The 12,673-nt window shown below is 34.4% G+C and overlaps 2 protein-coding genes across 9 annotated transcripts in view; one reads left to right on the forward strand and one right to left on the reverse strand.

Moving 5' to 3' along the window:
• Positions 1–12,673, forward strand: part of RNF180 (ring finger protein 180) — a 206,718-nt gene that overhangs the window by 56,024 nt on the left and 138,021 nt on the right. For 7 of the 8 annotated variants that reach the window (XM_066375807.1, XM_066375789.1, XM_066375818.1 and 4 more), the window contains exons 3-5: positions 4,770–4,865; positions 6,375–7,331; positions 10,144–10,179. In XM_066375807.1, the coding sequence (XP_066231904.1) occupies positions 4,770–4,865; positions 6,375–7,331; positions 10,144–10,179 (1,089 nt within the window). The remainder of the gene's footprint in view (positions 1–4,769; positions 4,866–6,374; positions 7,332–10,143; positions 10,180–12,673) is intronic. The other variant, XM_066375847.1, reaches the window with a different exon arrangement.
• SREK1IP1 (SREK1 interacting protein 1) overlaps positions 1–12,673 on the reverse strand; it is a 471,033-nt gene that overhangs the window by 10,957 nt on the left and 447,403 nt on the right. The window lies entirely within an intron of this gene.

The raw sequence follows: 12,673 nt of genomic DNA on the forward strand, positions 1-12,673 counted from the left end.
ATATTTAGTCAATTTTTCACTCAATCATACCTTTGCGTTTAGCATGGAACTTCTGGAGGCTCCAAGGATAGATTTTTCTGTCTCTGGTTGAAGATCTTGTTGAATTTTGGGGGAGGTTTATCGGTATCGCTCCTTACAGCGCCATTTCTCTGACTCCATCTGTCAGTTTTTCTTTGTAGGTCTGCTAGTAACAGTTTTATATATTTGTTACTCCTAGGATGAGTGCATATGTATTGACAAATACTATGTCTTTTTGATGAGTTGTCCCCTTTATCATTATAAAATGTCCACCTTTGTCTCTTGTTACCTTTTTTTATGTTGCCTAGTTTTACCAGTTGTAATTGTGAGAGCATCTCTATTACTTCTTACTCCAGCATTGCTAGAATCAATATTTTATTTTTATATGAATCTATTTTTAAATAAAATTTTAATTTTACAAGTATAATATATTCTCTCATTAAAACAATTATGGAAAAGTTAAAGTTTCCTTTTGGTTACTCTCCTAATTTAGTCTTTTTTCTTCCTCCAAATCTACCCAGTGTTGGTACACAACCTTTTAGGTAGTTTTTTTTTTATCCATTTACATATAGTATATATGTTTCCATAGAAAACTATAATACTGTATTTTAGGTTGTATATGCTTTTAATATGATACAGAGTGTATTTATTTTTCACTTGCTTTTTCAAAAAAAATATATATTATCTCTAATAATATATATTAGAGATATATTTTATTAGTACAAACAAATCTATATCACATTCTCTATATGTTATGGTACTATTTTCAGTGAGAATGGAATTTGATCCTCACTAGCTAATCTTTGGAATTTACTGCAAATGCTTTTCATTTTTTTGAGGACTTTTCAACCACCCTAGGATGTTGCCCTATTTCTCTCTGTCCCAGATGCTACTCTTGGATGGAGACACTCAGTCCTCAAGTCCATTTCTAGTAGATTCCCAAAACCCCCATTCTAGTTTCCACCACTTTGCCATGAACCATTCTTTGTGTGCTTCTCATCTATTATGTACTTAGATATGGTATGCTGTTGTTCCCCTCATTAATCTTTCAGAGGTTCCTCTCAATTTCTGTCTCACTGAAATCTCCCCATATATATTTTCTAGTTTAGCTATTAATTCATTTTTCAAAAATATCTTTTATAGGTTTTGTGGTTTAATAGAGAGAATAATAGGGATATATATTCACTTTGCCATTTTGAAGCCAGTAATTAAATGCTTCTCTGCCTGAATTTTTCCTGTATCATTTAATGAAAATCTATAATAAAATAAACATTTTTAACCCTTTTTTAAAAATTAAAATTATAGAACTGGCATTGGTTAATAAGGTCTTATAGGTATCAAGTGTACAATTCTATGATACATCATTCGTATATTGCATTGTGTTCCTGCCACTCAAAATAACATCATCTTTTATTACCATTATTTGGCCCCTTTTATCCTTTACCACCTCTCCACCTCCTTCCCTCTAGTACCCACCATACTGTTGTCTGAGTCTTATGAGTTTCTTTTTTTTATTCTTTTTGTTTATTGATATTAGAGGGACACAGACATTGATTTGTTGTTCCACTTCATTATGCATTCATTGGTTGACTCTTAAATGTGCCTTGTCCAGGGATTGAACCTGCCACGTTGGATCATCAGGACAATGTTCTAACCAATTGAGCTACCCGGCCAGAACTATGAGTTTCAATTTTTTTATCACATATATGAGTGAAATCATTTGGTTTGTTGGCTTTTTCTGACTGACTGACTTAGCTTAGCATAATATTTTCAAGGTCCCTTCCTGTTGTCACGAATACAGTATTTCATCTTTTCTTATAGCTGACTAGTATTCCATAATATATATGTACCACATCTTCTTTATCTGACCCTCTATCGAAGGACACTTTGGTTGTCTCCATGTCTTAGCTACCATGGGTAATGCTGCAATAAACCTAGGAGTGCATATATCTTTGAGAATAAATGTTTTCAAATTTTTCAGGTAGATACACAGAAGGGGAATTGCTGGGTCATATGGTCACTCTATTCTTAAGTTTTGAGGAACTTATCATACTGTTTGCCATAGTGGCTGTACCAATTTACATTCCTACCAGTAGTGAATGAAGGGTCCTTTTGCTCCACAACCTCTGCAACACTTGTTATTACCTGTCTTGTTGATAATAGTCATTCTAACAGGTGCGAGGTAGTATCTCTTTGTAGTTTTGATTTGCATTTCCCAAATAGCCAGTGAAGTTGATCTTTTTTTTATATCTGTGGCTGTTTCTATGTCTTCTTGGGAGAGGTGTCTGTTCATGACCTCTGACCATTTTTAATTGGATTATTTGTTTGGTGTTGAGTTGTATGAGTTTATATATATTTTGGATATTAACCCCTTGTCAGAGCTGTTGTTTACAAATATCTCTCATTTTGTTGGTTGCCTTTTTTGTTTTATTGATAATTTCTTTTCTTATGCATAAGCTTTTTAGTTTGCTTTTGTTCCATTCATTTATTTTTGCCTTTACTTCTCTTGCTTTTGGGGTCAAATTCATAAAATGTTTCTACAATCAAGGTCCATAAGTTTAGTACCTATGTTTTCTTCTATGTAAGTTATTGTTTAGGTCTTATATTTAGATCTTTGATCTATTTTGAATTAATTTTTGTACATAGGAACAGACTGTAACCTAGTTACATTCTTTTGCATGTGGCTTTCTAGTTTTCCCAGCTCCATTTGTTGAAGAGGTTTTCTTTTCTCTATTATGTGGTTTTGGCTCATTTGTTAAGAATTATTTGCCCACATACCTGTGGGTGTATTTCTTGGCTCTCAGTTCTGTCCATTGGTCTCTGCGTTTTTCTGCCAGTACCATGCAGTTTTGATTATTGTTGCTTTGTAGTATATTTGAAGTCAGGTGGTATGATACCTCTGACTTTGTTTTTCTTTTTCTCAGGATTTATTTGGCTATTGAAGGTCTTTTGTGGTACCATACATATCTGATGATTTTTTTATTCTATTTCTTTAAAAAATGACATTGGGATTTTTATCGGGATTAGATAAATCTGTATACTGCTTTGGGGAATATGGCCATTTTAACTATGTCAATTTTCCCAATTAATGAACATAGAATAGCTTTTCATCTCATTGTGTCTTTTTCAATCTCTTTTAATAATGCTTTGTAGATTTCAGTATATAGGTCTTTCATATTCTTTGTTATGCTTAGTAGAAGTTAGATGGTTGAGCTAGAAGTTATTCCTAGCATTTCCTCTTCTCTTTCTAACTTTGCTTCTATTCAGTAATTCTCTCTTCATATTGTCTGGTGCTCTGTCGTTATTCTCACCATTGTTGTGGAAAGTTGCATTTTGTTAACCAGAATTGGAGTTCTGGCATCATGAATAAAACTATAGCGTTTTACTTAGGCCTACTCTAAACCCTTCCCAACAGACTTTATATTTGCCATTGAAATATTTTCAACCCATGTTGTAGATTTTTAAAACATTAGAATTGGAAGAATTTCAAACTTTTTAACAAAAATTTCTTTCACCATTATAATTTTAAATTTGGGTTAGCACTGATTATTGTATAAAATACCATCGTGTACAGTATATAAAACAATGAAATGTGACCTTACATATACTGATAACGTAAGTCCTTTTCCCCTTTTAATTTATATTGTGATTTTGTGAAGCCTACTAGATATTAGATTGAAATGGCTTCTTTATATATCTTTCCAATGTGTAAATAAATCATACTAAAAATTTTTGTCTACATTGGTCTACCACAATCAAATGGAGGTTATTTAGTGAAAAGTTCTTAGATTCAGTTCTCTTTTATTCATATTACTGTGATTAGAAGCTTGTAAGTTATGTTTAGGAATTTCCTAGTTTGTTATTTTGATTATAGTCACTAATAGTGCAGCTGTGTGGGAGAGCTAAAAGAATTGTGCTTTGGCAACTTGCATCACTACTTCTTATAAAATCTGATCCTGGGAAAAGAAGAACCCATTCGTGGTTCTTTCAATCAACACCTTTCTGTCATTTAATAGAAGGAAATTTTATAGATGCAGAAGGTACCTTAGCAATTATCTAGCAGTGTTTTACAGGTGAAGAAACAGAACCAGAGAGGTAAAGCAATTGGCCTAAGGTCACAGAGGTAATAAAGAGCACATAGCTCCCCACTGGCCTGCCCTGCATTATTATGACACGTTGGGAGGCCATACTCTCTTGACTATAATCACATTTATTTCTACAAAGCTACTTCAGAAAGCCATAAGTGTCTCTATTTGAAATTTTTGTTGTTTATTCAGGGCTTCTTCAGCTGCTACTGGATTGCCTCTCTCCCTCATTCTTGAGCATCTTGATAGAGAATATTGCAACTCCTTTGGTCTGCAGTAGAACCCAGATAGAATCCGAGACTGAAGGCAGGGGAGAACTGTCATGAACGGCACTACTTCTTTTCTCACAAACACACAAGAGAAAGAATAAGGCACTGGATTTGCTCATTAAGTAACATACTGGTAGATTTTAAATTTAATTGATGAACTCAGTAAAATGAAGGACTTTTTTTAAAAAAAATTCAGAGGTAGTTATTCCCTGAAAATAATTTGGTTTTTTTGTCTTTGTGGGTTTGTTTTGGAGATGGGAGTGGGAGAGGAGGGCAGTATGTATTTCATTCCTAGCCAAAATTGAGTTTATATTTTTGGGTTTTTATTCAAAAATACAAAATTGGTAAAATAAATTCTGAACCGGTAATACAAATATAATGTATTTTGATATAACAGGATAAACGTGGTTCAGCTGATGATCAAAATACTTGTCGTGTGTGGCACATGAACATAGGAGCCCTTCCAGAATGGATAGACCACCTAATACGAAAAGTAAGTTTCTCTGGTCAGAGTAAAATTTGGAATATACTACCTTCAGAATGTTTTTGTCCTTATTTTAAGAGCTATTTTTCTTGGATATATTATTTCAAGAGACGTGAAAGGCTGTGTACACTTGATTACACGTACTGTCTTCTCATTATTACTGGAGTGCTTTAGGTACTTTTCTGCCACGAGCTTTGCACTTGGTATTTCCCCTCACTGGAAAGCTCTTCCCACAGATACTCGCCTGTTCCCTTGTTTCCGTTGGTCTTGACTTTCAAAAGGGACATTGTCTGACCTACCTATCAACGTCCCTCCCACTGTTACCACTCTTCACACTCCTTTCCTCCTTCTCTGCTTCATATACCTGTCTATAATTTACACTTTTAAATATGCATCAGTACATATTACAGATATCAATATATGAATTATACACACATGCACACGCACATACACACACTCACCCAGACACACACATGGTTTATTTAATTGCCCAGCTGCCCGACTAGAATATAAACTCCGTGAAGTCAGGGGTTCAATATAGACCTAGAATAATGTCTATATTGAGTTAACGAAATATCCTATATATATTATTCATGTATGCACACACATAAACTGAGTAATTAAGGATTCTTATTGGCACTTTAAAAATCAAAATACTGCAATTTTAAGGATTCTTAAAGATATAAGAGCAAGAACTCACTTTGTTAACAATATGACATCATCATTTCTCACAATTCAAAACATTTAAGTTTTAGAAAACTATAAGTAATATGATTTTTAGGAAAATATAATTGTCTTTCTCCACTGACTTGCTTAATGTTTTATTGTTGTTTTTAAACAATAACATTTGGTAGATATTCCTTGCATCCATTCTCACATTGTCATGATTTCCTGGGAAAATGCCAGTGTGGTGCTTGTACGTGTCCTGAACTTTACAAAATATATTAGGACACTGCAGATGTTCCACTGTCTCTGTTAAAAAGATAATTTTAAGCCAGCTCATTGTTAATTTCCAGTCTGAGTATGCAAGCAATATCTTTTGGTTGTATAAGTAAAGGCAGACAGAGCTTTATTCTGATGGTTGAGTAAAGCTCCCTCCCACAGTGCTTGGTATGCAAGAAGTGTATCAAAACAGACACTTTTCTGTGAAATTTTACTTGCAAATTAAGCTCTGTAGAGTGATGTGCTTCCTGGTTCCATAGTGTATTTTTCTTTTCACTAGTCCACACTGTATACATATTCAACCTATCCTTTAAGAGATTCTTTTAGAATTCTTAGGAGTATGTTCAAATGGGCATGGTATGCAATGTGTTACCATTTTAGAACTTTGGAGCTGCTTATCTCTGTTTATGAGAAAGCTTGTTTTCATTTATTGTTCTGTCTACTAATCAGAAAACAGAAAGCTAGCCTTTTCTATGGCATAGAAAACTTTCATGTGGTGGGTTTAAAAAAAAAACACCTCGTATTCTTTCTGATTACAATGAATGCCTTGTCTTTATTTTCCTTTATTACCTGTAGGCCCAGTGGACAGTTGGAAAACTGAATTGCCCTTTTTGTGGGGCCCGTTTAGGGGGCTTTAATTTTGTCAGCACTCCAAAATGTTCCTGTGGCCAGCTTACAGCTGTACATCTCTCCAAGAGCCGGACAGATCATCAGCCAGCACAGGCAGGCCGACTAATGAGACCATCGCTGAAATACTTGTCACATCCCAGAGTTCAGTCAGGTTGTGACATGGAAACGCTACTGACAGGTGGTGCCTTCAAAAATAGAAATCTCAGGCTTTTAAATATGGCTCAAAATAATAATGGCCCTGGAAGATTAACAGAAGCTCTCTGCCTGGAGGTACGGTCTACATATTTTCAGATGAAGAAGGGAAAATTCTTCAAAGCATGCGATCCAAAATACCAGCTTTTTGTTCCCCAGCTTGTGACTGGCAGATGCACTAGAAGAGCTTTTCATAGAAAATCGCATAGCCTGGATCTGAGCATAAGTGAGAAACTGACTTGCTTACCCACCTTGTATGAAATAAGTAGTAAGACTACTGTCTTTTCCAGGCTAAATGAAACACAACCTATTGACCTTTCGGGCTTGCCTTTAGAATCTAGTAAAAATAGTTGTTCCTTTCAGATTTCATCAAGTTTTGATCCTAATATGCTGCTGCAAAGATTGTCAGTGGCTCCCAGTGAGACCCAGACACAAAGAGGAAGAGAATTTCAGTGTGGTCTAGAAGCTTCTGCAGCGTACTCTGACCATGCTCACTCTGGCAGCCTGACTTTTCTGGTGGACCTGCCCTCAGCAGGCAGGAGCACGCTGGAGGCCGCGGACCGGGAGGAGCACCGCTCTCCTGTGGGCTTCTTGCACACGGGCAGTTTCTCATTGGGTGCCATTAACCAGAGGCTCAGTAAGAGAGAGAGGAGCAAACTGAAGAATCTTAGAAGGAAACAACGAAGGCATGAAAGATGGCTGCAGAAGCAGGTAATTTTTCTAAGAGTTTACTAAAAATTTTATATTGTAAATGTTGAAGCATATATACATAAATATATACATTTTATAATACCTATATTATATAAAATTTTGGTCTTAATAATTTTTTAAATGACATTTCTTTCTAGGTGAACTTAAGCAACTCTATTGTAACTGACATATATTTAACCCTGTCTCTCTGCAAACAGATGTTTAAAAAAACACCCTTTTGTGAAGTTTTTCTCAATACTGTTAAGATTTTAGAAGAACAGTAATCTTCATGATATTGACACTAGATTGTCATATAACATTTTAAGTTTATTCAAGGTAGGATTTATTTCAGGTTAAGGTGAAGCAAAAAAGTTTCTCTAAGTAAATCTAATCCAATGACTCATTCATTCACTTTCAGCATATTTAGCTTAAATGAATATTTGCCAGGAGCCTTATTTAATTATGTGCCCACATAATCCAGATGTGGTTAACTGCTGACTTGTGAAAATAATCTAAAGGATAATTGAGCTTTGCTGTAGTTTATAAGAGAGCATGCTTCTCTTTGGTTTAAACTCCTGTGATACATTCAAGGGTGGGCTATGTGAAGGACTGAGCAATAAATGTTAGTGCTAAGGAATGCAATCAAAGTCAATGAATGAGATAGATGCTCATGAAAATTTGGAAGTCTGAGGACTATTATATTTCTATATAAATTTTATTTTTGCAAATTTCCTTTATTATTTACTTGTCTCTAATACATAGTAGTCCTTACTAATCAGTATAATAACAGTGTCCTCAGAACTAAAATGTGGAAAGTGGCAACTTTGCATAATAATTCATTCTTTTAAAAACAGTTAAGCGAACTTAGTGCTTATGATCCTAGTTATAGACTAAACAAAACAAAGTTACTGCATTAGTGCTTCAAAAAGTTTAGTTATTTTTCACCTTTTTGTTTGATAGTATAGTTATATTAGGTAATTGTTTATTACATTTTTGACTGGGTAGCTGGCAAGAGCATTTCTGTTTGGTTTATTTGCAAATGATGGTGTAATGTGGAATGAATGTATATATTGTAAAGTTTATAAATAAATATATATCTAGCACCATTATAAAATACCTTATAGTTTAATTTATTGAAGCTGTAAAATTCAAAAATTTTATTGAAAATTTGACCTAACAGATAAATTGAAGATGGTCATATGTTAAGTAAATATTCAGAAAGAATACCTTAAAAACAGTGTGGACGGCTCTAACTTCTCTAACAAATAGAAATCTAAAAGAAGTATTAAAATTATACTTGCACTGTACTGTAAGTATATGCAAATAACACATTTGCAGTTTTTAAAATGTGTTTGATTCTTGGATTGGGTACTCTGAAAACCTCAGCTATATTATTAGTCATTTTTCAATACAAGAACAGTGTTTTACTTTAACAAGACCAAAGTTAATTTTTTTTCTTGATGGTTACTTTTATTCATTTACACACATGTGATTTAACCAATATGCTCAGCTAATTGATCATAATAAATGAGTCTTAGACCTGTGACAGGTCAATAGAAGGGGTGATGTGGTAGGATCCTAATAGGTTTTGTTGGTTGCACAGGAGCTACAGGCAAATGACCAATATATATTTAGCAAAGAAAATTTAAAATAGTAGAAGTGACATCAGTTAGGGATATGAGTGCATATCACGGTTTGAGCCAGAAAGAATAATAAAAATAAATTTTAATACCCAGTTTTGCTAATTCAAACAAGAAGATAAATCCTAGAAAGAGTTAATATTTGAGATAAGTTGATGGCTTAGCTGGTTTAGCTCATCCATCTTTAAAAAAGATTAATTTTGCAAGCATTTATTAAATATCTGGTATACCATGCCTTTGTGTAATTTCAGAACACATTTTGTCTTTTTTTTTTGATGTGGAAGATAACATACAAAATACAGAGAAAAAGTTTTTGTTATTTTAATGATATTTTTTTAAGTTTAAAATAATTTGTTAGGAAATCTAGAATTCTGACTTTCATTTGACATTTTTAATTATTTGTTTTTAATGCAAACTGGACATATTTCTGTGGCAGATACCATTGTAGAAAATGTTAATGATAACTACAAAAATTTATTGAAATTTTTGAAGCTTAGACGTAGAAATAAGATTGATAAATTGATGCAGAAAATAGAGCCAGTTTTCAGTGGTTTTGGTCAGCAAATGTGAATTGAGCATATACTTTGAGGAAAGATTGTGTTCAGCTACTTTCAACTAACAAACCTTTTTTTAATTCAGCATAGTCTTTTAGTTGTAGTTTTTTAAATTATGCAATAAAATAGATTTATTCTTGGCATGCATCTCTATGATTTAAACATATGTGTAGATTCATGTAACAACCACCACGATGGAAATACAGACAGTTCCACCACCCCCAAAATCTCCCTATGTCTTCATGATTGTGTCTTGATAATATCTTTATAATCACACCCTTGTTTCATCCCTAATCCCTGAAAAGCACTGTTCTAGTCTTCATTACTTTAGTTTTCCCTTTTTAATAATGTTTCAAAATAATAATACAATGTTATAAAATTAGAATCATATAATATATAACATTTTGAGACTGGTTTCTTTTACACACTACAATTGTCTGTGAGATTCATCCAAGTTGTTGCACATATCTGTAGTTCTTTCTTATTGCTCTGTTGTATATCCCATTGTAAAAATGAACCAGTTTATCCATTCAGTTGTTGAAGGATAGGTGGGTTTTTCCAGGTTCTGACAATTATGAAAAGAGCTGTTATAAACATTTCTGTATAGGTTTTTGTGTAAACCTGTTTTCATTTCTCTAGGGTAAATTTCCAGGAGTGAGATTGCTGACTCATATGGTAAGTGTATAGTTATAAGAAATTGTCAAATTGTTTTTCAGAATGGCTGTTCCATTTTGCATTCAAAGCATCAGTGTGTGAGAGTTCTATTGCTGGTAGTCTCAATATATTTTATTTTGTCATTCAATAGATAATATTGTACCACATTGTGATTTTAACTTGAATTTCCCTAATAATGCTGGACATTTTTTATGTACTTATTTTTTCATTTGTACATATTCTTCTGTGAGGTATCTGTTCAGATCTTTTGGTCATTTTTGATTGGATTGTGTTCTTCATGTTGAATTGTAAAAGTTCTTTATATATTTTAAAGATAAGTTCTGTGTTGGATATGTGATTTGATTTGTAAATTTTTTTTTCTCCCAGTCTGGAGCTTGTCTTTTTATTCTCTTGACAATTTTCTTTTACTGTAGAGCAAACAGGTTTAATTTCAGTGATGTCCAATATCTCTTTTTGTGTGTGTGTGTGGATCATACTTACAGTCTAATACCTAAAAATTCTGCCTAACCCTAGAGTATGAAGATTTTCCATGTTTTCTTCTGAAAGTTTTATAGTTTTGAATTGAGAATTAGGACTCATTTTGAGTTAATTTTTAAAAATAAGATGTGAGATTTAGTTCAGGCTTGGTCTTTTGTTTTACATTAAGATGAAATCACTATTCTTTCTCCATTCAAATGCATTTGCAGCTTTGTCAAAAATCTGTTGTATATGTGTGGGTCTGTTTCTGGACACTCTCTTCTTTTTTTTTTTTTTTTTTTTGTATTTTTCTGAAGCTGGAAACGGGGAGAGACAGTCAGACAGACTCCCGCATGCGCCTTACCGGGATCCACCCGGCACGCCCACCAGGGGCGACGCTCTGCCCACCAGGAGGCGATGCTCTGCCCCTCCGGGGCGTCGCTCTGTTGCAACCAGAGCCACTCTAGCGCCTGGGGCAGAGGCCGAGGAGCCATCCCCAGCGCCCGGGCCATCTTTGCTCCAATGGAGCTGCGGGAGGGGAAGAGAGAGACAGAGAGGAAGGAGAGGGGGAGGGGTAGAGAAGCAGATAGGCGCTTCTCCTGTGTGCCCTGGCCGGGAATCAAACCCGGGACTTCTGCACGCCAGGCCGACGCTCTACCACTGAGCCAACCGGCCAGGCCGACACTCTCTTCTATTTGGTTTATTTTTTTATCTCTCCTTTTGCCAATATAGCTCTTTTTCTTGGTTGTAGCTTTGTAGTAAGTCATAAAATATGGTACTGTAATTCCTCCAATTCTATTGTTCTTTTTCAAAATCGTCTGAGTTATTCTAGTTTCTTTGCATTTCCATATAAAATTTAGAAACAGCCTGTTTATATTTAACAAAACCCTGTTGGGATTTTGATTGAAATTTTGTTAAATTTAATTGATCAACTTGAAGCAAACTGAAAGCTTTACCAGGAGCATGCTCCTTTGGTTAGTCTAGCCTTGTCATAGAGTTTGATAGCAGATAGTGTGATACCTCCATCTTTGTTCTTCTTCCTCAAAATTGCTGTGGCTATTAGGGGCCTTTTATGTTATAAATTTTTGGATTGTTCTAATTTTGTGAAAAACATCATTGGTATTTTTATAGGAGTTGCCTTAAATCTGTAGTTTGCTTTGGGTAGTACAGACACTCATAAACACAGTATATACTTCCATTTCTTTGTATCCTCTTCAGTTTCTTTCTTTAATGTCTTAGGGTTTTCCAAGTATAGGTTGTTTACCTCCTGGGCTAAATTTATTCCTAGGTTTTATTTGTTTGTATTTTTATGCAGTTGTAAATAGAATTGTTTTGCTTAGTTTCTCTTTGACAGATGTTGATTGTTAACTCTTTTCTGTACTTGTTTTTTGAGAAGGAAGATCACAGTAAAAACACCCTTTTCATCACATTACATACCATATCAAGGATATATACTATCAACATGACTTAACTCGGGAAAGTTTTGAAACAGTGAGAGGGAAAATAATAATACTTATCACGCTTATATATCCCTTGTGTATTAGTGTTTTATTGCTACTATGACAAATTGCCAAAAACATAGTAGCTTAAAACTAGTTTTATCATCTCATATTTCTGGAGATCACAATGTGGAAATGGGTATTATGGGACTGAGATCACTGTGTTGGCAGGGCTGCATTCCTTTTTGAGGCTCTAGGGTAGCATCTGTTCCTTGATTTCTCCAGCTTCTAGGAGCTGATCTCATTCTTTAGCTTGTAGCCTCCTTTTAGCTATGAAATCATTCCAACCTCTGCTTCCTTTGTTACATCTTTTCTTTGACCTAGTTAAGGGCCCTTGTGATTACATTAGGCCTACCTAGATAATGCAAAATATTCTTTCCATTTTTAGATTCTTAACTTAATTGCAGCTGCAAAGTCCCCTTTTGCCAGGTAAGGTAACTTATTCATAAGTTCAGGGATGAGGACATGGACATCTTTGGGGAGTCATATTTTGCCTCCCACATTATACTATATGCTGGGTATTTCTCTGAGTTGTTTTC

This window comes from Saccopteryx leptura, chromosome 1, assembly GCF_036850995.1.
Source record: "Saccopteryx leptura isolate mSacLep1 chromosome 1, mSacLep1_pri_phased_curated, whole genome shotgun sequence".
NCBI lineage: Eukaryota > Metazoa > Chordata > Mammalia > Chiroptera > Emballonuridae > Saccopteryx > Saccopteryx leptura.